General features: G+C 38.3%; 3 protein-coding genes across 9 annotated transcripts in view; 1 reads left to right on the top strand and 2 right to left on the bottom strand.

Annotated features, from left to right (window-relative positions):
* GluRIB (Glutamate receptor IB) overlaps window positions 1-336 on the top strand; it is a 208,567-nt gene extending 208,231 nt beyond the window's left edge. For 4 of the 7 annotated variants that reach the window (XM_011633484.3, XM_011633482.3, XM_089077417.1 and 1 more), the window contains one exon: window positions 195-333. In XM_011633484.3, the coding sequence (XP_011631786.2) occupies window positions 195-269 (75 nt within the window). In that variant the 3' untranslated portion in view covers window positions 270-333. Of the gene's footprint in view, window positions 1-194 lie in introns of all 7 variants that reach the window. The other 3 variants (XR_016139381.1, XM_011633485.3, XM_011633483.3) reach the window with 3 other exon arrangements.
* Window positions 1-27,471, bottom strand: part of LOC105423659 (adenosine receptor A3) — a 409,096-nt gene that overhangs the window by 146,014 nt on the left and 235,611 nt on the right. The gene's annotated exons all lie outside the window — the stretch shown is intronic.
* Window positions 9,940-26,735, bottom strand: LOC148936747 (uncharacterized). Its single transcript, XM_089077436.1, has 2 exons — window positions 19,567-26,735; window positions 9,940-17,437 (listed from the first exon to the last, which is right to left on the bottom strand). Exons 1-2 carry the CDS (start codon window positions 19,590-19,592, stop codon window positions 17,068-17,070), a joined length of 396 nt encoding a protein of 131 aa, XP_088933562.1. The 5' UTR covers window positions 19,593-26,735; the 3' UTR covers window positions 9,940-17,067.

Raw genomic sequence — 27,471 nt, 5'->3', positions numbered from 1 at the left:
TCTATGTTTAAATTAATCAACAATAAAAATATAAAAATAAGTTATTTAAAAAAAGAAAAATTATATTTTATTTCGTGAAACTTCAAAACATTTTCTTAAGCCTGTCTCTATGATAATTGAGAAACTGTGATAGTTAAAGGTTACCAGCTCAAGTGAGTTTAACATTTCCTAATCACGAACGTTAAAATTTCTAGTATTACGCTCCAGCAAACGCGATTGGGAATACCGAGGGCGACCAGGTACACAGCAATACACATACCCAAGTGTAAATTGCTACCAGGAGAGCCCGAGCGATTCGCCAGCCAATTCGCTACCCACGCCCCCGCCGCCACCGTTGGTGGCACCCCCGCCGCCACCCCCAGCATCCAGAAGACCACGAAGGAGCGTGACCTTCGCGGAATCGCCGCCGAAGAGCCCGAAGAAGAAGAGCCCGAAGTTTATCTTCCAACGGAAGCTCAGTATCGCGGCTCTCGACGTAGCGGTACCATGGACACCGGCATCTCCGCGACATTGGTCCGGCCTCGGTAACGACAAGCCGGAATACATCACTTAAATGCTAAACCGACGAAGGAAACGATCGGCGTCTTATCGTCATGGCGACTTTAGCTGTTGGAATAAGAATTCGTTGTAATAATTCGAGGAGATCTTCATCTTGAGATTTTGTCCAAAGGTCGAATAATTCGAGCTCGAGTAATGAAGCAATTGAAATATGAAAGCACTGATATTTTTATAGAGCAATAATTACGTAAGATTCTAAGGAATTAAAAGGAGAAAAAACTCTTCTCTGTGTAACATTTTTAACGCAGCATTGGATGAATGATGCGTTAGGTTATATTTACAAGACTTAGGAGAAGTTAAAAGACTAGTTCCTCTAATAAATATTAGAGAATGCGATTATCTCAATACAGAGTTATATGAAGCAAGTGACAATTGGATTATCGTTCGCATCGCGAAGAGTCGCATTACTCGAGCCTTGGAACTATTCGACGACCGACAGCCAAAGTCGGCATATGTAATAAGAATCGCATCAAAAACCTTTGATACCATCTGTTCTCCTCTCCGCGGCTACTGTCTTCTCCACTGAGGTCACGTGCTTTGAGGAATAATGCATTCTAATTCGAAAAATAATCTACAAATCTTTCCGTTTGGGGAAAGTATCATTGATATTACTGCCATTTTTTAAAGATGACGACATTCCGAGATTAATATTGAAATCTAAAAGTATTTTGTTATATTTTATTATAAGCCTCGTTTTATTGAAAACAAAATATCCCTTGAACTTCTTAATAATTATTACCATGAATAAAGTAATACGTAAAAATTAAATAAAATAAATCAGTATAGAACACGTATATTGGACCGTGGGCTTCAGGTTCGAAGAGAAAGCAGCCACATCCTTCATAAATCGGCGGAATCTTTCGCCGCGAAGTCGTCGCCCGAGAATATCCGAGAATACTCCCTCAAAACTCTGATCGAAGCTCTGATCCGCGGCGACGACGAGAACGGGGGCGAAAGTTCCTTTCGGCCGAATCCTTTGTACATTGTAAATAACCGTGAGCGAATCAAATAAAAATCAAAAATAAACGAACCGTCGGCGACGATAACCTCGCCGCAATTGCGATAGTATAATGATGGTCCTGGGATGGGTGCATGTGCAACCAGCAACTCGAACAACACACTTACTGCCATAATGCGCGAAGACAAACGCACGATTATGATTAATTAAAAACGACGGCATTCGCGGGTGGAAGTAAAGAAAGATCGCGCTGGCGGATGTTCGCCGTCGCGAGTTATTAAAACGTCACGTGCCAAAAGACTGTCGATCGTGACGACGACGCTACTATTATTCTTATTCTTATTATTATTATTACTATTACTAGTTATTATTATTATTATTATTTTGAATTATCGATTAACGTGTATAAGGGGTAACTATTTTGTGCAATGCGAGAGTGGAGTCTGGCGCCGCAAACGGCGGAGTCACATGAGTTTTTTAACTGAGACAATGGGTGTACAATCGCACCGATGCGTGAATGTTGCGAGCGAGATAGTATATATATATATATATATATATATATAATATATATAAATATATATATATATAAATATAAATATAAATGCAAATATAAATATACATACTTATAGACGTTTGTGAGAGAAGACGAGTGTGGCGAGCGTGTGAATTATGGCGGAGCGCGTGTGGAAAACGTATGGTATTTAGGTTAATCGTGTAAACGCGTTATAAGTACCTAAACAGCGCCAGATCGCGCCGATCTAGATCGATAGATGGACGCAAGTATCCCCCGCTTCTCGTTCCGTGTTTTTTCTAGCCGTCTTCAAAGCCGTCTCGCGATGGAACTTACCGTGCGTCGACGCGGATCGCCGCGATCTGGCTCGAGAAACGACGTTTACGGCCATGATTTTCGTGCCAAGAGACGATATCTCCCGCCCATATAATTCGACGCTACTATTATCTATGATAAGGCACACTAAATAAATGCATAGATGTGCATTTCTTGAGAGCGCATTGTAATTATGCAAACTGTTTTCAACACTTTGTCAATCGGAGCTCGATGCTCGTGTTATTTCAAACAATTATATCGTACGCGAAGAAGAAAAGACTTGAACAATAAAAAAGTACCGATCAATAAATTTAATATAAATTAAAATTTATATAACTGACAACTATCTAAGTAACAATTAAATTGGGTTAGCTGTCGTGGTTAAAATGTACTATTGTTTAACATTTGAGATACTAATATTTCTTATGTAACTTTTGGACTAAATTAATATAAATATTTGTCACAAATTGTACTTTCGATTAATCCTCATGTGTGTCGAGTAATGCATTTATTAAAACATCGGCAAATAAATGTGTAAATTTTTTACGACAAAATAAATGCAATTGTGACATTTTGCAGAGACAGTTGTGTACGATAAGCTTAATCGATAATTAGGACCGTGCTGAATTTTAAAGCGTTTTGGGGAGCGCTTACTGCATATAAAAATAACTGCAACCGCAATTTAATGCCGAACGCCTCAGTGTCGGACGTGAAACGGCGGGGGAAATCGGTAGCCAAATTACGAGCCGCCACGTGTAAAGCTGAATTTCCTTTTGCCGAGGTGCGCTTTGCCCATACAAATACGCGCTGAATTGCGACGCGACGCGACGCGCATTCCCAATTCCCGTGTAAATATAAAAGATTCAATTGCCAATTTAGCACGAATGTCCTTTTACGTCGCGTCTTGCGACTATTAACAGTTTTCACACGACGCAACGTCGTTCCGTTTGGTACTCGATAAAAATAGTCTTACAACGAAGTGATAATTTGAATTTATCAGTTGAACGAGAAGATGAGTTGTCGAGTATGTTTGATAAATTTTATATGTTGATACGACGATATTAATAGGTCTCGATTAATGCACAAATCCAGTGTAAAAAAGACGACAAGAATTTGAAATAAATCTCGTGTGACAAAATAACCGTGCTAATAATACGATCGTAGGAGCGTAGAGAGATAATGTTCTCCACTTTCGTAAAAAAGATTTACTCGTGGCGGCCGTCGAGAGCGATCAACCTATCATATCGTCAGACTTTCTTATTACAAATAATTGTTATTTATCACCGGATAATAAAGCGATAGATAATGGGTATATCGGGTATTAAATTGTTAAAAAGCAAGGATAATGATAAACGTCGTGCATAATAATGTTGGGGAAGTCGATTGTCGAGCGAAAACAAAAATCTTTCCAAGACTACGTCAAATACCCAATGTGATTAATTAACGAGTGTACATCGCGCAATCGACTGCACGTTAGAGCGAAGACGTTACGCATGCGAGTGACTTAAGATAATTGAAAGAAAAAAAAAATCGTCGACGTGTCGTCGTGTGATGCGACACATCCCGATCGTCCGTTACCGTTAACGTTTCTCGTGTTGATGTTCATCGTGACATTTTGTCTATCCCCGAGCATTACGGAAAAACCGACGAATAAGTCGCGAAGCAATGTAACAATCCGCGCGCACAAAACCGCGCGCAAATATCCAATATAATGGATATCCCATGATGAAACATCCCCCTCGTCCCCCGTTGGGTCGCAGGACCTCGGCGATGCACCTTTTCGATGGATGGCTTTATATTAACACCTTAGATTTCCAATTGGGTCCCATGGTAAATCATATTAAAATAAACCGATCAGTTCTGCCGATAGATCTCTAATAATCTCGATGTTAAAGCACATGTTAATCGAAATTGCCATCCGGAGGAAAGGTATATAAACAGTTTCGTATTTTCGTATGCAACTACTTGATTACGTTTACGTATGTAACTGTGTGATTACATGTCGCTCCGACGAGAAGCAGAAAAACCTCGGAGATCTTCCGCAACACTCAAAAAACCGATTAATCTCCATTTTTATACGTCACGACGATCGAACAAGCATCTCATTTTGCTCGACGCATTTGCCGCAGCATGCTCATCGATATTCCGACAAAGTGTCCAATTTGTAAAAATGAATATCCCACGACAACTTCCGAGATATAATGTCCAATTTATTAGAATGGATTTTCCATGTCGAGCAGAATGCCTGTAGATATCCGCGTAACATTCAAGAAAAACATGTTTCTGAACTTGCACCGACAAGCGCAGCGTTGACACGTGTAAATGGAACGAGACACCGCGCAAAAGAATAAGTATTTACAAGGCAAACGAAAAGAGAGAAAGGGAGAGAGAGAGAGAGAGAGAGAGAGAGAGAGAGAAATAACAGAGAAAATAGCGTCTTCCAGTTTGCGCTTTCATTCATCGCTGCATTCCACTTACGCTTGTACCTTCGATTCAATCTTTCGTTATCCCCCGTGCCATCCCGTGGCGTGATACGATCGACTCCATTGTAAACCATTGTATACCAATCAAATTTGTCACAATACAGGATCGTTTATTTAAATGTAACATGTAACATATACGAACCTTATCCAATTCATATCTTTTTTTCAAAACGGAAGGTAAGTACTGTAAGTACATTTAATAAACCATCTAAGCTAAATTATATTTACAAAAACTTGTGACTTCTTGTTGGAACAGAATTTCTTTGTATACATGTTACAAAATCTGATCTATCTCATATTATGAAATCAGTAATTCGTATTTTATCATGTATCGCAATTTATTAAAAGGAATTTCTGGCGAGTCAGGTAATTCCACCGCGACCTGCACCAGCAATGCGCTTTACGAAATAATGCATTATCATACCGATCATTAATCATACAGTCTTATTTCTTGTATCTCGCAATCCTTCGCACTTAATACAATTCATCAAGGTGTACTAACTTACATGATAGCAATTACGTTTTGTCATTGCAAATTTAGAAATGCTAACTTAGATAGCTAACTTTGTTATCAGCAAGTTGATATTCCAATTTATTTTTAACCGACTCATGTTGATTTCTTTTTGCAAAAGTTAGAAAATTATCTGAATTATCAAAAGTTAGTAATCCATTAACGTGAATAACAATTTATCTCAAATGGCAATTTCAAAATTGCGTTCAATATGATATTTATGCAGATGATAATAATTTGATTTTCCTCACTGTCTTGCTATCTAAATTTACTTTGAAATTAATAATAATAATGCGTTTCAATTGATTATTCAAATCAGTTTCTATTTTCAAAAATAGCATTTGCAATATGTGTCTGATTTACAAAATAACGGGATAGGATTATCTTAATTTTAGCATAACATTATACATAATTAAATATCGTCACCTTTGTAGAAGAGTACAGTTTCAAAAGAGTAGAATAATTTTTATGATTATATAAAATCAAGTCGCATTGGTATGCTAACCGGGTGACCTCATTCTTGAAGAGCGCGTTTCAAGAAGTTCAGCAGAAGTGATCAAATCCTTCTTTACGGCAAGGATTCCGTAGAAATATCGCTTCGTATTTCCCAGATAATTTTCTTTGCCCGATCCTTGCTTGAGCTCGCGAGACTGAAGGCAGTAAAGATTCCGGCGACGTCGTCGGTTCGATGCATTTGCATTCGAATTATTTCAGTGAAATGGTTAGTGATCGATGGGGCCCACCGCTTCACCGTCGAACCGGATTCGAACTGATCGCTGCTGCCTCATTCAGATGCTAATAACGCGCTTTCGATCGATGATAACCAATCGTGAGTCAGGTCGGCCCTCGAGATTTTTTTATATATGCGCTGCACGACACGATCATCGATAAACATCAGTCGCGACAATTTAAACTACGCGAACGTAATTTGTCGATCGCCTGCTCGAATTTATGCCGCGGAATAATAAAACGTATCAATTATATGAAGCCCCAATTTATAAGAAATAAAAGATTACATTTTCTATATATGCGATAAATATAACATGTATGATTATTAATTTGCTATCGCCGTACTGTTGTATCAAACAGTATCAATATATTATTACGTTATTTGAAACTAAAATTCAAATGAGAATTATAATTTCAAAATGCTCGAAGGAACATAGGCATAAATAAATAATAATACAATGGATGATATATGATCGTCGCAATCAGAATCTATTAAATAACGCAAACTCCCAGGTGTATGCATATTCGTATATAAAATACATTCCGCTTGACACCAAACATTGATTGTTGTAAACAAGAAAATTTTTCAAAAAATAGAAATATATATTCTTTTTGACAAATGTCGCTTGTCAAGATATAGCTTTCGTATATACATTTGTCGAAACAAAAATTATTAAACTGTTACTATAGTTATTTTATTTAAAAATATCACAATGCTAGTATTCTGTGGAAAATAAATAAATAATTAAGACAAAGCATTAATTTTTCATTTAATTTTAAATTTTTAGATGAACAATTTAAAACTTAGATTCTGGGATATTTATTATTAAATGTAAAAAATTGGAAAAAGTACTAAATGTATATTTTTGTTTTGAAAAATCATAAAAAAATTTTTAGGTAAAAGGCGTGGCGAAGCAATCAATTTTGGAACAATCGATGTACATACATTTCTCTGTGGGATTCTGCAAAAAATGCTTGATCACTTCAGTTGCAACCGAAAACAGATGACATAATTCTCTTTAGAGATTTTCTTTAGAATTCTCTCTAGAGATTTTCGCCAAGCATGTCCAAGCTGTCAAATATCATATTGACAGCGAGACGATCACAAAGACGCGATGCCCTTTGGAGTTCCTTTATCGACAGTGATCAGACGTTTTGTTCGAACCATCCATCGCCACGAAAATTCAACGCTTGCGCAATGGCGTTGTTTATATCACTGAACGAGAGAGAGGGTCAGAAACGGGATAGACGGAGAGAGTGAGATAAAGAGAGAGGCCTCGATCAGCCATGCAAGAGGGATGATGGATCGGAGAGAGAAAGATGAGCCACGAAGTAGCGAGAGTACGAGGTGTGGATGCTAAATATAGGCAGGGTTGCCAGGTTGCAGAAACAGCCGCCGCCCCTTTGAGTACTGGAACCAGTTGGTTCAGCCCCGGGGGTTGCGGGCGACGGGGACGGTGAGGGGGCGCGGGACAGGGGATGCAAGGTCGCGTCATTGATCGTGGGTGGAAGGGGGTGGCGACGTGACGCTCCTAGTGACGTCATAGCTTGCTCGAACAACCTCTCGGACTACCCGCAGGCGCCCTCTTGTTCGCCAATCCTGGGCCGGGCCGCGACTTACTGCCCCGTTTGTTGCCTCGCCCTGATACCCGGCTTTCCATATACGCGCTATTTTCTCTCGCTTACCTCACATCAAAGTATTTTTTTTCTTTTTTTTAAACCACCCCTCCGATTCTCTTTTTACGTTCACACCGTTTCATCCAAAGAACTTTTCAGATTTATATATCGCTTTCTAATGTACGGACGATACGATTGCGTCACGTTTATTCGGCCGAGATTCAAAACGGAGCGAGCACTCCTCCCCCTCTTCTCGCCGAACGGAGTAATTTCATTTCATACCACTTGCAGGCCGATAAAATTCCATGCGGTGCTCCCTTTCATGTCGCTTCTTGTTAAGTTCCTAAAATATGAGTGTGGATCTAGTCAGGGCCTGTAATCCGATCGAAATAAATCGCGGGAATGGCCGCATGCGTGTTCGGACCATTCGTCATCCGTGTCCTCGACGATTCCACGTATAAGAAGTAAAGAGTAAGTTGATGCGCGCGCGGAGGTTGACGTGTCGCGATGTATATAAAGTAATGGAATCTCAAGAGGTGAAATGTTAACGCGCGCCGGAGGATGTGGAAGCGGAACGAGAGCGGGATGAGAGCGACGAGTGCGAGTTGCGATCTCCCATAGCGCGCGTATAACGCGTAGCTTTTCCGCAGATAGTTTTGGATCTCGGCAGGCTTGCCGGCTCGCTCGTTCCTCTCCGTGACGGGTATAAATTATGCCGGTGGCCTATTTACATGGCTGCCACCGTGCCCAACCCAACACGACTGCTCTTCGTGGCAGAGATATGTACTTACACATACGTTCAGCCATGCATTCAAAGCACATTTGATAGCGAAGAGCAAAGAAACGGACGAAAGACGGGTTTCTTCGCTGAATCTTTCTCAAACAAAGATCAAACGGGGAGAAAAAGAGAATGAAGCAGGCGACAGCCATATTTGAAATGTCCAATTATTGAAAACAATTTAACAACAGTTTTGTATTATCAATAATTTCACAGATAATTATAAATCAGAAACAACAAGATTTTTGTATAAAAGATGTATAAAAAATTTGATGAAGCATTATTATTTAATTAATTTTATTTTTAGTGCAACATAGTTTAAAGATTAATTACTAGCGATTAAAAAGTTAAAAATGTCCTGTAATTACATATTTATTAACTGAAAATTAATTTAAAAATTCTTTAAAATCAATAATGTACCTCTAAAACATTTTATACGAGAAAAAGAAAAAAGAAAGATGTACAAAATAGATACAGAAAAGCGAGAAGGGAGTTTATATCGTAAAATAATAAGAATGAAGGGGAGAGGAAAAAATGGGAAGAGCGGTACGTAATGTAAGGAGACAAGAAATATGCATAGTATGCAAAAAAAATAGGATGAGAGAAGAGCGACGCGTCTACGCCGAGAGAGCGCAGGGCCGGCCGGGAGGAAGGTTTATATGAGAGAAGATAGCGGAAGAATAATGCATTCCAATAGGTCCCTGTCTCAATTTGCATCAAACTGTCATTACTTGCCTCGCGCGATCTTTGTCGGATTAAATTAAAAGTATTGCGTTCGCGGAAAGTTCCGAGAAACCAATTAAAGTGCCGAGCCAAGTATCCGATCGCACGGAATATCCAGCAGCATGCAGTGAGCCGGGCATATTATTGCTTTTAATAAGGACGAACCAAGGAACAAATGAGAAAAAACGACGAGCACGTCCGACGGCGCGGAGACAAAAGCGGGAAAGGATAAGTTTTCTAAACCGCGAGTCCGCTTTCGCGATTAATTTTTATTCTCTTCCCTTTCCACGCTTTTCTTACGTCTTACGACTTGCTGTAGCGACAACCAGAACAAAAGTACGTACGGAACTTGGACTCGGTATTCCCAAGACCAATTACGAGTAAGATGTCAAATGGAAAATTCAAGAGACCAACTATCTACTTGCCTGAGGAGCAAGTTATTTATGACGGACAAAGGCGATGACGAACAGAAAGGAAACTAAACTAGGGCTTGACGAACAGTTACGTCGTAATTGAATTATCATTTGTTATCGGCTGAATAAAATGTCCGTGTGAGGCGAAAATAAGAGCAACAGTATGCGCGCAATTACAGGCGCGGTATGAATGCTCCATTAAAACGCAACAAAAAGCGCAAGTCCGACCGAGTAAAAAATTTAGTCTCTCGCCCAACAGTCACTTGATGAACGCGAGTTATTTTGGTGCCGTAGCGTCCGCTATCGATTAAAGATTTTATCATTGATACGTATAAATTCGTAAAATGCAAAACGTTTTGCAATTTAAATACAGGAAAGTCACATATTTAGTGAAGGCCGCAACACTTGTAATGTCGTTATTTAATAAAGAAAGCTTTTTTAAAGAAATGTCGAAGATGTATAATAAATGTCAAAAATATAATATCGCATATATTATACGAATGCATATAGAAACAAAAAATAATAACTTGTCACCAAGTCAATTATCGATAATTTGATCTTTATAAAATGATACGAGTTAACGTTCAAAGTTAATGTCATCGCAATTTAGGTTCAAAGATTGCTAATTTTATGCATTAAATGAATTTTAAAAATTATATAATTGAATCAATTTAAAAATAATTATATATCAATTAAAAATCTGTTCTCTTTTTAAAAATATTTTACTTTTACATTCCTATTCTATTCCGTTTATATTATATTATCCTATTTTATTTCTCTTCTTTTTAATTTAATATTTAAAATACCCATCTCTTTCGTATTTATTTTATCAGGAATATCATATTATAATTTAATATAACATAAATGTGATAGTATCAACGATTATTTATAAATTTATTGTTTAAAAACTTGAACACTTTAGTCCGAAATTTATTAGAAGTGATGAAGAGAGAGAGAGAGAGAGAGAGAGAGAGAGAGAGAGAGAGAGAGAGAGAGAGAGAGAAAGAGGGGAAGGACGAATACACATCCTGTTTGATCATGGCGCTTGGCCCATTGAATTAATTACAGTTAATTGGCAATTACCTCGTTGCGCCTTCTCATAGTACGGCGGAGTGACGTTGCAGCGAAAAATATATTTTCGGCGGGACGCGATCGTGCACTTGACGTGACTCGCGATCCACCTCGTCTCTCATATTTTGTGGCATAATTTAATATCGCGCAATAGCGTCGCTTCGGCATATGGCAGAGATAGAATAAGAATGCATCGCCGGGGCGCAATCGAGAATTGAATCGCTTCCTTTATTCTATTTATCCTATATGTATGAGATTGCGCATTGTTGTGCAACGGTAACAAACTTGAATTATAATTCTTACCTCGCCGTGTTGTCAATTTTAATAAATATAACAACTAATTGTGACTAAACGCAAAATATTCGTTTTCAATGAAATACTGAATGTAAATTTTGTACAGAAATTTCTACGAAATCCGTCGAATGTTTAATTACATTAAGCAAAAGCAGAAATTTCCGCGTTAATGAAACCGGAAAACGCCTGAAACACAGTAGAACCTTGGTAGAACCAAAGAGGACTCAAAAACGATGGCAACAAAGCGGTTGTCAACGTCGTAAGAATTTCCATCGGTACTCGCTACATTCCTTTGAGTTTTGTATTTTAAAATGAGTTTCGAGCTAAACTCTCGTCGTTTAACAGATTGTATACGTAAAGATTCGCAGCATTCGAGAAAGTGAAGAAAATAATTAACATGTTTTACAACAGAGCTGATATGTCTATTCACGCATGAATGTTTCATGCGGATATACATATAATTATGTCAAAATAATAAATAAAAATAACATTACGTCAAATTTGATAAAAATAAGATATAAATAAATATGAAAACGTGTATTATATAAAAAAAAATCTCATAAATACAGAGTAATATAAGGTAACGCAATTTCTACTGAAACAAAATTTTTATCACGAATTGAAAAAGAAATATACGCCACTATGGTATTCAATGTTCTTTACGTCCTCTTTGTAGTATACAAGTAAATTTTACTTTCCCAACATAAATGCAAATATATTTTTCACTTTTCTATTTGTAACATATTTTTTCTCCATATAAGTCTTTTGCAGTATTCCGCGCTTTCAGTTTATATAATCACATAAAAAAAATCTCTCTTTCCTTCTTTAATGCACTAGTTAGAGAAGATAACGTAACGCAATCAAATTCGTATAAATTAATAGGGAATAACGAAGGTGTTATGTATAAGCATTTGTATCATAATCAGTCCGATTCAATTGATAACATCTAATGACTTCCGATTTATGCTGTCAGATAATTGTAGGTAAACGCGATCAAATTCACGGTTGGCGAACGTGCGCGCACAATAAACAATGTTATCAATTAAACAGATTATCTCAAGATCTCTCGTCGCGCAAATATTAATTAATTACGGAGCTGAAATACTCCCGCTCGGCGTATTTGTGGATCACGGAAAAATTTAACTGGATGGTCGCATGAGAACGCACGGCTGACAGTCTAAATATTTGAATTAGCCTTTTCAAGAACCAATTGACCCGTTAATTAATTACGTGCGTTCCTGTCGTTCGCGTCGCACCGTGGAACGAGGGAAGGCGCATATATACGTGTATGATGCACTTGCACGCTATTCCCGACTGGATCGCACAAAGCTCATCTCGATCGATTTGACAATTTCACGCTACGCCGGAAGCCAGATTAAATTCCAATTAATCGACCTCCACGCCGGACAGCACCATTCTGATAACTTTTTTGCGACTCTTTTTTGCGAATTCTTTACGCTTTTGACGCTAGAGCGTATTCGTTTGCCTGCCATTGAAAACATCTCTAGATGTATAATACGTGCGGAAACGTTACACTTATATGCACGTTTTAATTGGTGTATGCACATAAATAACCTATCTTGCGATGCATGAAGATCGTGATACGTGAGCGAGTTTCGTAATGTACGCAAATTAACAAAACGTCTGATATATAAACGCGCTAACGCCGCGATAACTACGCGAAAGTAATAAATGCAAGAAACACGTTACCATTGCGGCGCGTTTCCATCTTGATTGCCTGAGAACCTCAAAAATGCAACTTGGCGTGCCGCAATGAAAAAAAACGATTAAGATCACTCGCGCGACCACGGACATTAATTAAGCGCATTGCGCACATGCCGTTCATCCGCGTCCTTCATCTGATTTTTCGTAGCGAGTGAGATTACGGTTTTAAATGACGAGTAACCGGATCGTAGATATCGCGGATATTCTCGGCTCGGTGAAAACTTTACGAGCCCCCATTGGCGGTTTACGATTGTCTCCAGGATTTCGACGAGAGCTTAGTTTCAATCGAGATTTCCTCTCATTCGCGCGTGTCCTCTTAACCTTTTCTTTGAGCCAAACCCCCAGCGTGCTGAGTATAATCCAAGTGTGTGTTTGCTCGTTAAGGATGAGAGAATCGCCAGGCAATCGACGCAAAAATCCGAGCTACGTCCGCGAATGCGGAAAGCGGACTTTACGCGATCGTTACACAATTCTGCTTCTTTCTCGAGAAAGAAAGGGAAAGAGAGAGAGAGATTCGTATTTGCGGTGAAACGCTGATGCGAATGACTTGCGGACACGAAGCGACATATATACTCGAATGTGTTAGCGAGTACCTGCTTTGTCCAGTATTCGTGACAAGTCGCGTGTAAAACGGCGAGAATGCGGGACTATTCCGCGCGTGCAACACGCGCGTGGATATAAGTGCGCGCTGCCGTGTGCGCGAACTTTTAATTAAGTTTTAATTAACTCGACGTCGCACGATTTTTCCTTTTACGCGAGGCAATAAAGTCGTATCACGAATCACCGGGTCAAGGCTCGAGAGACGTCTTTTTCCCGCACTTCGCAGGATCGCTCGCAGCGTCGATTGTCCACGCCTTTTGTTGGGCGACGTCACGTTATTCCACTTTTATGTAGGACGAGAGCCCATTATTAACTTTAATTGCTACGCTACAGGAATGACGTATGTAGTGAAAAATACTCCTCAATTTGAATCACAGCTTGGAAACGGCTAAATGAAGACTAAGATCTCTATCTACAATAGTTACTTAATAAATCTCGTCTTAAGGAGCTGTCATATAAAATATTCAGAATTCAGAAAGAGATCATATTTCAACATAGACTCAAGATTCATGATTGATTAAAGCAGTGATGTAATTGTTTCATTACATTTTTTTTAAATTAATATTTAACAATATATGAAAATGTTTAGAAACATCTTAATTAATGCACAAGTTGAGAATAATTTTCTGTTATAAAATATATTTATATTACTGAATAATTAAATCTTCTCTCAAAAGTATTGAATAATAAAAGAAATAGAAATCAAATTTTACTTTTAGATGATCATTTAGCTTTACTTAAATTGCGATTTTAAATGCGGTAACCATATTACGAACATCAAACTGTCAAAGTATATTTATTAAATTATGTTATATTTGCAAAATGAGTTTATATCAACAAAAATTACAAGCACGTAGCTAATTTCAATATAATTTCAATATAATTTCAATTTCTCTTCTCTGATAATTTCAATTTCTCGGTAATGAGCATTGAAAACTTATGCATTTATATGCTCTTTCTCTCATCTTCCGAGAATAAAAATACCACGGATATTTCACAATAATATTTTCACAGAGAATTAAAATTGCTGTAAATGTTCATAAACATAATATTTCACATATATAAAGATACTTTGCATTTAGGACATTTTAATCACTTTGGAATTCATAAGTTTCATAAAACATTTATTAAAATATAGTCAACATAAAAGGAAAAATTAATAATTCTCAATTGAATAGATATTTCAGTAAAAAAAATAATAAATATTAATTAAAATGTATCCTTAAACACCGAAATAAAAAATCATAGTTTAATTTAAATAAAATACGTTTCGAACAATAAGACAACTTAGAAAACAATCTCGAGAGCTTTCTGCATCTTACCAATCAAGTTCGTAAAAAAATTGCTCGCATTAGACGCCAACTGGGACTCTAATATTCCAAAGAAACATGAATTTGCGGGATCGAATAATACCTATATCTGCGTGAGCGCCGAACAAAACGCAAACTTTCGATTGAGTCTACGAAGTCGCCCGGAGCCACAGGGCGGAAGTAAAACGTCCCCAAGGGTTCGCCGATGAACGTGGTGGATCGAGAGAAACCCGCAGGGGAGAGGGAAGAGAGAGGCTTAAATCAATTCGGCGCATTCACGGTAGAATACCTAGTAGGTATATTATGTACCTATTATCGGGGAAAGGCAATCCACCGCGAATATCGTCGACTTCGTGAACGGTGGCGGAAGCTCGATTTCCCTAATCGAGTAGTAGTTAGTTAACTACGTCCCACGTCCCACCTTCGTTGCATAAATTTTCGCGGACTCGCATGCCCGCACACATCCGGAAATTTAGTTCGGGGGCTAATTTTTCCGACGCGCCATTGTTTGCCATCGCTCGCGCGAGCTCGCGTCGCTCTAATTCGTACGACCGGCGCATAAAAGTGTGAAAATCCCCCCGTTGCGTACGGCGAGAATAATGCGCCATTGCGTAATTCATGCGCGCAGAAATTATAGGCACGGTCGGAAGGCGCGTGTTAATAAATATCAAGCCGGAAATGTCGACGGCGGGCCATTCGTCAAAAGTGAAATCCACGATAGCGATAATGTGCAACGGCGCGGTAAACAAAGTCGGATGAATGTTCAAATGAAAATGTAAACACTTCCTGAGATATAACAAGATGTATGATCAACAACACGCTTAGGATGCTGTTTCCTTCCGCTCGTTTCTGCTCGCTGATGCGAATTTCCTAACATCGAGGAACCTTAATGCTCCCCATGTACCAACCTATTGAAATATTCAACAGAAGAGAAATAGCTTCTACATATCATAAATAATATATTTCGCTATGATTCATCATTGATAATGACGGCATCAATAGTGGAGTTGACCTAATTGTTCACTCCATCAAGAGACGCAGTAGCGTTTCGCGCCAAAGATGTTTTCTATATGAAATACATATTTCTTCTCAGTGAATTAAAGTAAAAAAAAAAAAAAAACTGTTTTTACTTAGGAAATTTGTCTAAGATTTGTCACACATATTTAATGTCTAATTTAATATACAATCAAATAATATATTTAATACTGATTTAAATATCTACATATTCACGTGACCCAAATCAAGAAAAGTCTATGGAGATTTTAAAAAGCTGAAGAACTTTCGTAAAATTACAATAAAGAAGACTCATATATCACATGCAGATCTCTACTTAAGGTAAATTCAACTACAAGTTAAAAAGTAATATATCTGAAAGTATTATATCTGAAAGAAGATCTTTGATTGATTGTATTTATCCATAAAAAAAGATTTATCCATAAAAATTCATCTGTGTGAATTGTTTAACATTCCTGCCAGTATCAAAAAGATTAATAACATCGAAAATTGTGTGTATTTGTATCTCTTCTCTTCAAACTTATCTTTTATTTTTAAATAAGATTAGATATTTAAGATTGGACGTATACAAGATTGGATAATTTAAAAGTTTAACAATTCTGGAATGTCGTTTGCGAGGTGTGAAAAGAAGGATAGCATCGAGCTATCGCAGACGAGCTTAAATGCTAGTCGTAAATCAGATTTCCGCGCGTAAATCAGAATCCTCGTGAGGATATTAGTGACATACATCAAAAAGCGCAACGGGCTCTGTGTAATCTGAACAGAATTTGCTAACGTTAAATTATAACGTGCGTCTAGTTATACGATGATGCAGAGGCGAAAAATGGTGATACAACGTGACCACGAAGTCATATCATTAGTATTATGCTCACGTTACCGACACACATGCGATAGAAAGGGATACGCGAAAACTATGTATGAAACGAGTTGAATAATCCAGTTGGAAATTTGAATTACATCTTATTGAAACGTAATGAAACTTTATTACATATAAAACCAGATTTAATTAAATTTTATAAACACATAATCCTCATTTGCATTCCATACACTCCAATGTCCGCGCTTTTTATTGACAGTTTACTTTCACATGAACATATTAAATTCACAGAGAAAGAGATATTCGGTACATTTTATATTTCATCGGAATTATATTCAAATCATTTTCATACAAATGCTGATTCGGTTATTATGGTATTTATTCGTATAATTAGCGATAAATGCAAAGCCGCGCGTTAGCAAACGGCGCAGAATCATGAAATGTTTTACGTCGTGGAGAGGAAAATTGTTTTCTCCTAAAATCTTGCTGATCGCACCATTATAGCGTTCTCGTTGCGGCGATGTGGGAAGCATATGCGAATATCAAAAAGACATCGCGCCGCGCCGTTGTAGCATCGCAATGATTGAATAATAAATGCCGAGAGTGAGCACCGAGAGCCCGGCAAGTGGTTGCAGATGCGCTAAGCATCGTGATGCATTTTACTGCACTGCGGTCCTGCGGGCCCGCCGTCGTGGATGCATACGCGTTTGTGTTGCGCATAATGTTGCGTACAACGTGCTACAAAATGTTTACTCCGAGTATCACTTGTGGCATTTCGTCTCCGACGTGACGACGTCGTCGCAATATTCGCATATAGCGTCGGCGTTGAAACGAGACGTCTCGGATCACCTCGGCGGTGATGCAGCTCCATCGACGTCGAGCTCTCGATCGTTTTCTCATACGAATGCGTGCACGCCATGCTGAAGCACCAATTTCGCATCCCGTGATTTGCGCGGAAGAAGCACGCGCATTTTGACGCGGTACGACTCGGGCAGTCGACATTGATCATCCTAGATTTAATAAAGAACATGATTCATTAACAAATGTGGCAGTGCAACAGTGGTTATTGTATAAAGTGGCACTCTTTGCAATAATTTTAAGATATAGATGTTTACAATATATATGTATTATACTGATTTTTCCCACGAAATCAAATATCTTTTTTACTTACAGACTTCTTATTTAGAGATTTTTTTTTTTATTATATATTTCTGTGATTGCATTAACGCAAGAATTATAGCTGATTTGTGATAAAAAGTCAAACTGAAGATAACTAATGATTTTTTTTACATTGTAATTTTTCATTTCTACTTTCTTTTTTATCAAATTGCATTTCAATTAAAGATGCTAATCACATTAAAAAATTAATGTAATACAAGGAAATAAGGTAATATGATATAAAAAATTAAAACGACATAAAGAGAGAGAATTTATTTACGTTTTGAATGTAATCATCGTAAAATATGGAATAAAAATCGAACAACATTTAAATTGTCAAGAAATCCGCGTTCTCAGACCGTATCGTATCCTAAGAATGGCCAAGCTTTCCAACTTGCCCTTAAAATGCATCGAAGCGATCATTTTCCATTCGGTTGTGCGCATACGTTTGGATTTGCATAGCTTACTGTATGGTTACATCAAACATTCCTATTCGCTAACAGTATTGTATGTACCGTATGTACATGTATACAGTTATAACAACATATATTACATTTATAACAATTATTCCATAACCATTACGTAAATCCTATTCAAAGCCAAAAAAGTAATACAAATATAAAATAACACACATCCAATTATGTATACAAAATAATTAAATAAATAAAAATATTCTGTAACAGAAAATAACATATATCATAATCAATTTACTATTATCAGGGAATGTATAATAAAAAGAATCTTTAAGTGAAAAATCTGCAAATGGAAAAGGTACTTGTCGAATTGTGAGAAAAATCAATATAGTACATACAGATATATATTATAAAAATTTATATCTTGAAAATATTGTAAAGAGTTCCACTTTTATACAATATTGAATAGAATGTAACGAGCAACTCGATAACTATTAAAACATGAAATTTCTCTCAGTATAGAATAAAAGTAGTAAACGATTAATAGCCGCACGAAAGGACAGGAAATAACCATGAAATATTAGGATGATCGACGGAAGAAAAGAGTTCGAAAGTGCCCGAAGGCAACGTAGAGAGATGTAAAATAATATAATCGCATACATAAGTAACGTAGATGTGCAAAGAGTAAAAGTCATCTGGCAAATGAGAGTCACGCAAGGATAAGTACGTCGCAGTGCAGCACGCAACAAGGTTGTACGCGTAAGTATACGAACGCGTAAGTATAATAATCCGCAGGCATTCTCACAGAAAACAATTTCGTAACAAATTACCTGTGAGTTTATCAAATTGGTCGCATTTCTGTTACTTTCTTCCAAAAAATCTTAAAAAATTTATTTCTCTAAAAGCATAATACAATCTTTCGAGAAATCTGTAATTTTTAAATTAAAAACTTACTTTTCTCTTTTAAATCTACTAAATTATTAAATTAAATCAATGAAATATGTAATTATTAAAGAATTAATTAAATATAATTACAAAAAGATAAGCCTTTAACTTAAAGATTTATTCCAATATGTAAACATTGATTTTCATATTTGATATGACCTATTTTTTTCTAAAAATCTTTAAATATTATATTACACACAACTTAAAATTTTTAAATCAATCTTTTAAGGATCTTTTCATATTTTCTTCTTAATTTCAATTTGAAAACTTCATTTCTTAACTTCGTATTTCTCTGTTTTAAATGTTACTTTAAAACTTAATTACTCAAAATTTTACTTTAAAACTTAATTACTCAAAGTTTTACTTTAAAACTTAATTACTCACTTACATCACTTAAAATTAAATAAGATTAAATAAGAAATTATTATTCATAAATATTATATAACATTAATTTAATTATTTATAATAAAAAATTATTATTTTATTAAAAACATTTATGCACAATTCTAAATTAACGAAATAGAAAATTTTAAATAAAATTTTACAAGTTATTCATTTGCTGTTAACAAATATACATGCATTACTCATAATTACATTCAGTCTCAATATTTTTAACCACTAACAATAAATCGCCTTTCTTTTCGATCATCTAGTCACTCGAGTACCGTTGCTTGACTTCCTCGCCACTGATGACTGGAACAGTTAAGATCGTTCGAGCAGACGAAGGTCGAGTCGTCGAAGACGAGGTTGCGACGCGGAGTGCAAAGCGATGGGACGTGCGGAGGGTTGATTTGCCTTATCGGGCGAACCGACGAGCCGTGAAATCGATAGCTCGATACTTTGCGCCGTCGCGCGCGGCCTCGTTCTAACGTAAAATCCTCCTAACGAGTTTCTGCGTTTTCTGAAGTCAGCCCGCGATCCATCGCGGCCCTCGCGAATGCTTTGACGCCGATATTACGAAACAGAAGCGAGCAAAGGAAATACAACGGCTCCCGGTTACAGAGCCGCCAGCACTCTTAAAAAAGAAAGTTGGTTGTTTCAATGTCCTGGGATTCGTAGTCTTTGAGGTGAAAGCAAATTGAAAATTAAAGGGCTTTGTTGAATCAAGCTGTAATGCTGCGAATGCAAATAAATAACGAGGGTCTCAGATCATTTCAAACGAATTGTATTCAAATGGAAGGAATTCTCTCTCTCTCTCTCTCTCTCTCTCTCTCTCTCTCTCTCTCTCTCTCTCTCTCTCTCTCTCTCTCTCTCTCTCTCTCAGATATTTGATGAAAATTAAAAGCTTGTAAAAATATGTAACGCGTAATGAAATTAACGTCGAGGAAAAAGCAACTTGAAATCGAATCGTGGGCTTTAAGAGCTGGCTGCATCAATATTTACGCTACGTAAAGTATACTATGATGTAATTCTTAGAGCCTGAAAATTTTAGTTCAATGTTTTTACAGATATCAGATTCTTCTGTAAATATGATCATCACGAATATGTAATAAAACAATGATAAAACCATCGTAATTACTACTTTCCAGCAAAAGTTAATTTGTTATAAAAGTTAATTATAAAAACCAAACTTCATCGATAACGTCTGGAAAATTTAAAAAAATTCGAGCTTACCACGCGAGAGCTTCTCACGAGGGCAACAGTATTTTCATAAGAACTTATCGCTCACTCTCTTTCACAAACCCAGAGGAATTTTAACTCAGCGACGAATGAAAGTTTACGTTTGATAATTTCTTAATATTTTATTCGTCTTGAATAAAAGACTCGGAATCCGTTTTCTTTAGCATCGCCCAACCTTGAGCCTCGTCATATTTTGACTTCCATGAAAGCAAGCGTATATATGAAACCTCGATTGGTTCCGCGGAATGGTACGGAATTTGTTCGCCGCGCTTTCAATTTCCTGTTACGAAAGTACAAATTCCGGAGGGAAGGAGCGGGAGGAAAGAAAAGGGAAAGAGGTGATAGAAGAAGGAGAGGAATTATCGGGCTTGATAATTCCTCTTTGAAATCTTGATTGTCTAGAAAATTGCGACTACCTACTTCCGGTGATAATACCGCGGCGACTTCAATAATACCGTAAGAAGCACGTTACCTGTCGAGCGAGCTTTCATCGATAAGACATCTCGATAGGCTGGCGCGATAGCACGGCGCCGCTTGCAATCAGATGTTTCACGACGTCTTGAGCTTCGCTAGATATCGATACCCTCGAGTGAGACGCTCGAGACGAACCTACGTTCCATCATAGCGTCGCAATCGCCCGAATCGACGTCATTAAATCTACGAGAAACTTATAAATTACGTAAACACGACTAACGATGAAGATGAGCATGTAAATTTATAAGATGTAGGCAAAACAAAATTCAGTAATTCCAGAAAATCATACGTTTTAGAATCGACACTTTTTCATTTTACTCTAACAATATCGAATGTAAAATTAACAGAGATATTTTCTTAATAACGTTTATAAATATTAGAGGAAAATTGTCAATTAAAATTTTTTTTTTAGAAATGATTGATTTTCGCAAAATTCTGACCTGTACTCGTTAGTCGATACATCATAAAATAACATAAAGAGGACAGGCACGTGTTGTAAGGTAAAATCGTTGACAAGCTTAGATTATCGGGTACACGTGAAGTTGCGATTTCGTTAAATAATCGGCAAGGCTGATTAATAATTTTCCTTCTGCCCACACCATCTGCGTGCTTTGTCGGCATAAATCTTCTTTGAAAGCTCTCGTCCTTTTTTCGTCAACGGCACGTAACTCCTGCCTTTCGGCGGTGCATCGTTAATCGCGTTCAGCAACATTTTGCTGGCAGCCAGAGGCAAAAGGGAGAGATTTGGGATAAGTATCGGGCTGGGGTTGCAGCTGGCTTTTGTTCGTCTGCGCATACGCGCTTAAGCCTCCGCAGGCACATACACGAATGAATCCTAATCGCGAATATCCGTCGCGAGTTACACATATCTAGCGCATGTGCGCCAGTATATTATACATATATGACCATATATACTCCGGAAAGGCACGTATAGGGTGACCCGAAATTAGCATATAAAGAATGACGACAGCGAATACGAATCAAACGTCAAAGAATCGTAAGCGCATCGGGAATCGTAAACGATCGCATATATAATGTTTTACTGAAACAAAAGCTTTCAATAGCAATAAAAAGATATTACTTGCACATTAAATAAATTTTCAAACACTTTTCTCCGTCTGCTTACTTTTAGGCCTTTTATGATATCGACTTTCTAAATTCATTATATTATTATGAAAAAAAAAAAGTAGCAATAATTTGTTATATGTAAGCAAATAACTATTGCCAATTTTTCTTTAAACACACGTACAATTCGACGAATGGAGAAACGTTTCAACCTGTATTTGAGAGTTGATAATTTTATCCAATACGCAATCTTACAAAACTTTCCTTATTACATGACCATTCTGAAACTAAACTCGGCAAAGTTCCTCTCGGCGAAACATCAAATCTGAAATTTGGCTTCCGCAACGTTCTTTCCGAGAAATCTCGCTCACTCGTGTAATCTTATTTTCTTCCATTTCTTACTCGGCCGCACATCAGCTCCGCGCACAATACGGCCGCCGTACGTATATATATCACACGGCACAATAGAGTACCGCGGCACCACCGCTGTGCTAAAGAAGAGGAACATCGATTGTGTTAGCGCAGCCTTAATTCTTTTCTAGCTCGCTCGCCGTCGGTCGCACGTCCACAGCGACCGGCGGCGAAAGAAGAACCGCGAAAGACAGGCGAGGGAGGTGAACGCGAGAGAGCTAACGAGAGGCAAGGGAGGAAAAGGTTGGCGAGTAGCCAGGCCTGTTGAACGCCACGCCCTGGGGAAAGAAAAGCGAACGAAAGGAGGGAAATTGTGGTAGGCAGGCTAGGGTAGGCTAGGAACCCATCGGCTACAATTCGGGCCAGGTGCCGATCGCCCGACCGATCAACCAACCGATCGACGTGGATATAACAGCTCGATTTTATAGCTCTTGCTTTGCCTGCCTGTTGCACATCCCCTATCTCGACACCTTCCCTTCGACTACGAAAGTCTTCTTTAGCATGTAACAGATGTGTCTCGATAAATAGATTCGATAAACAATCGTTGTTCCACGATATACAGAATAATTACATATCGTAATTTTTAATACAAAAAACAATATAATTGTAATATAAAATAATATACCCGCATAATTTTATATGCGAATATACGCAACGTAACGCGATGATATTTGAAAATTTTATTATCAATTATTATAATTAATTAAATCGAATTTTGGACATAATCTGCTAAATCTCGAGAGAATAATTAATCATAAATTAAAATTATCTATTTACCATCATAAATCAAGATTATTATTTGTCAAAACAAACAGTTAATTACTGATTACTAAAGGCAAAAGAAGATTATTTAGAGATTATTCATGTTATAATGTACATATTCTCAATAATATCCTCGAAAAATGATAAATTGAAACACGAATCTACGATAGCGAGGTCTGTACTTTAGTCATCATCAAAATTATACCAATTATACCAATTTCAATCCCCGTTTATATTCATTCCTTCGTGTATGTTAAGTGTTTTTGTCAACCTCACGGAACGTTGATCCAGTGCCTACGTGCTGGCGTTTGTATTCGCCGTTCACAATTTATTCCCCAGTGCGAGAGTATTTAGGAATTCTGCACGTCGTCTACTCGCGACCGCGCTTCTGTAATCCTCTCCGGACACTCCCAGATTACATTGTCATAAATTGTGGCTCTTTACACGCGGTTACGGTGACGTACAAAACGTCTCTCGTGATACACCCTCATCTTTCAAGCAAGCGACGATGGTAGGCAATGATACTACCATCAATAATTAAGGCACATGTGTCTACGTAGGCGTACCAGGCACATCTCCAATCCAATAGCTTATCTACTCATTTATCAGGCCCTATTCAGTTATCCGCATAAGCAGCTACAAGGTTGTTACGCGTCTATATATGGTCGTCTAGATAGCATCGGACTTATATATCTGCTCGACCGCACGATTTTATCCGGCCGCGTGTCTTCCGACAGGAAGTTTTCCGCCTATTATCCGGTTTTTACTGCCCCTCGGTCAAAGTGCTTACCTCCGCGATAACACGTCGCCGAGCACGATTCGTCCGCGCGATACACCTCGACTCACACCTCGCGGAGACCGTTAAACCGGTCGTGACTACCACTTTCGGTGAAAATGAGATTTTAAAGAACCACGAGAGCGAACAATGATCGCGCTTTTACGTCGAGACGCCCGTGTTCAAAGTCGGTTGTCCGTCGGCTCGCAGGTATCCTTCTGATATCCGAAATGCGAAATATCAATGAAGTGCACGTCGTATTCGCGTGGGACATTCTCGAAGCTATAATGCAAGTCATCCCATCAAAGTTAGAACAGGCCGATGTAGATACGCCGGCTCGGGGTGAGTTTTATCGCGGCCGCGGCGTTCGCGCTCGAGGCGTGCTCGAGATCGCCGGATTCGCTGTCAATCTATAATGCACACGCACGTAGAAGCTGTGAAGGAAGAGATAGAGTACGAGCGAACCACGTCGCGTACATAGCGAGACACGACGGCCCGACTTCCGATCAAGAAATGACGATAGACGTGGCTAAAAGTTTGTTACAGAGGCGGCAGAAATTCGGTCGCGACGTGAAAAGAGATCGATACGAACACGTGCTCTGTCACAGATCAATTCGCTCCGCTTAAAATAGAAAACTCAATCGCCCGCCAAAAAGCTATTTATCGACAACATGATCTTTATTTCTTTTAAATTAATCGATCGATGTGCCGAGAAGCGATATGACAGACGGAGAATGATTAAAAATTATAATTATAATTTTCATTGATGTTAATTTTGAAGGACGAAATACAAGCATTACTATTAATGTATGACAAAAAGTTGAGCTATATCAAATATACGGTTACAATTTCTTTTTATATGTGCGATAAATGGTAATTTAACTCAGAATGTGTATTTAAATCCAACGCGATATATTTCTTGCTTTACGTTTGATCAAAAATAACGTGTAAAATGCAGGCTGATACTCTTGCTTTTGTATGTGACAATACGTATGAAATTCTACCGCAGTTACTGCTTTTGAGCGCAATGTCGTGCGGAAGAATCACAGACCGCATGCGCCTGCAGCCACTCCCGAGGTCTACATGTAACCGTAATGACGTCAGCGCGCTCCGTGATCTGTCTCTGTTACTCCGTCCGGCGTCCCTTCGTTCTCCCCGTCGACGTCGTATCATTTTTTCTACTCGTCAGCGGGTACAATGCCTGCAGTGTCCCGAAACGGCGGAGTAGCTGGAGGATCCCTGTCGTGAGCAAACAAAAGTCTTCATCCATCTTTGGTGCTGATACTAGCATCAAGACGACAAAGCGCGCGCGACGCATCCTCCCCTCTCCCCATCCGCGGAGGACAAAGTATTTGGAAAAAGTTCGCGGAAGAGGAGCATTACGGGCGACGATGTTATATCTTTCCCGTTGTAACTTCGAGACGCGCGGAAGCAGGTCCTTGGGACCTTAGGTGATCTGAAATTGACTTCATTCGAGCGGGCGTTACTTATTTATACGAGGAATGCTTCGTAAGGCCGTTATGGCGGTCGTGGGCACGCGATTTAGAAAGGTTCTTATCTTAGATAAAACAGCATGCAGTTACGTAGACGCTCTAATGCACCCCCGTTGAAAGTTTTAAATAGCGTAATGTTGCGAGAGGCGAAATGAGTGTCCTAGAATTCGATATTCCGCTAAATAGCGTTATCTCCCTTCAAGACGAGATTAATGAAGTAACGGCAATACGTAAACGTTTCGCTTTTAATTAGGAATAATATATTCCTAATCGACTATTGCGCAATCAAACTACGCGGTATCTTAATGCATTATGCATTAATCGCTTCTTTCTCATCCCCCATGTTTTATAATCTATTCTCGTAGTTATTAAGCGGCTTATATAGGTAATCAGCTAACTAGCTACATAAGCTACTTAATTTCAATATATTGTAACAACCGCGTTTCTCCGAAACTTAGTATCATTGTCGCTTAATTATACAGTTGTCTGTATTTTCTGCTCAAATGTTTGATGGAACGCGAAGTCCCCGGGCTCTAAATTAATGATTTATCTTCTTCCCGCGCATCTCAGTTGCTTAGTTGGCTTAATGTATGACTTCGTGAGCGACTGTTCAGCCCACGCCGTGTCGCATTTTGATTAAAAGCGAGCGGAATGGCGAGCCATGCGAGCCGTACGAGTCCCGAGGGGCATTAAGAGCATTCTGGCGTTTGGCTGACGGTCCCCCGCGATATATCGCGTTTGTTCCCATATTTGGCCGGATCATTCAGGCCAGCGCGGTCGGTCGGTCGGTCGATCGGTCGATCGGTCGGTCGGTTAGTCGCTCGGTCTCTGGAGCAAACGTAGTTGCAGGCTACCGGTATAAGAGAGGCTCATTCCGGCGCGCAACGTTCGCCAAGATCAATAGACGGGCCGCGAGCCGTCATCCCAGGCGACAGAGAGCCCGTTGGTTTTGATCTCTCGCGCACGCGCTCTCTCACCTCTTCCACAAACCTCCCCCAACGTACTTTCTGTCCCCCTTGCCAACCTCCGGCGATAACGGTCGCAGCGTCGGACGTGAGCGACAATCGCGTCGGCAGTACACGAGAGCGCTGGAATTCGTGCGCCGGCTCATGCGTTTACCTGCACCACTGTCGAGACCAAACACACTGCTCGTCTGGCGGTAACATTTTCATGCACAATCAATTGTACATGGAATGACGCTGGCTGACTCAATTGCTTAAATAATAAGAGAAAAACTAAGAGACGAAAAAAAGAAGAAATAGAGAGAGAGACAGAGAAAAAAAGAGAGAAAAAACATAAGAAAGTAGCGATTTAGAGCAATGGAAATATGCCACAACTTGGTCTTTTGCTACCTGCGCTATTTTAATTATTTAATAAAATTATTATTATTATTTTCATTATTCCATCAAGAATTTTTATTCCTTTTTATATAAATTAAATATTATTTAAATAATCTAATTACTTTGAAAGATCATACACTTAAAAGATCATTATAGTACTTTGAAAGATCATTATATCTATATTAGATTATTTATCTTTTTTCTGTATAACGCATATTTTACGTATATTTTACCTGAAATAGAATATAATTTTCTATAAATTCGAGAAATAAAGTCACTGAAACATACTATTTTAAAATGAAACGTGACAAAAAAATGATAAAAAAATTCTGGTGTTGGTATACAATTATTATCAAAACTGTCAGATTGTAGCTAAATATTGAAAATACGAAAGAGCAATATTCTACAAAACGAGAAACGAGAAACGAAAGCTGAAGCAGTAAAATGAAGCAAAAGAACGTGTGTATGGGAAATTGCAATTGAAATAAAATCCAATCAAATTTTTCGCATTCGATGTATAAAGAGATTTATGCATATATCGTTGAAGACATCGATATTTTATTTATCAAACGATCCAGTCGTACAACA

The sequence above is a fragment of the Pogonomyrmex barbatus genome, unplaced genomic scaffold (genome assembly GCF_055798465.1).
Source record: "Pogonomyrmex barbatus isolate J1 unplaced genomic scaffold, ASM5579846v1 scaffold2, whole genome shotgun sequence".
NCBI lineage: Eukaryota > Metazoa > Arthropoda > Insecta > Hymenoptera > Formicidae > Pogonomyrmex > Pogonomyrmex barbatus.
This window is presented reverse-complemented; position numbering and strand designations above follow the sequence as displayed.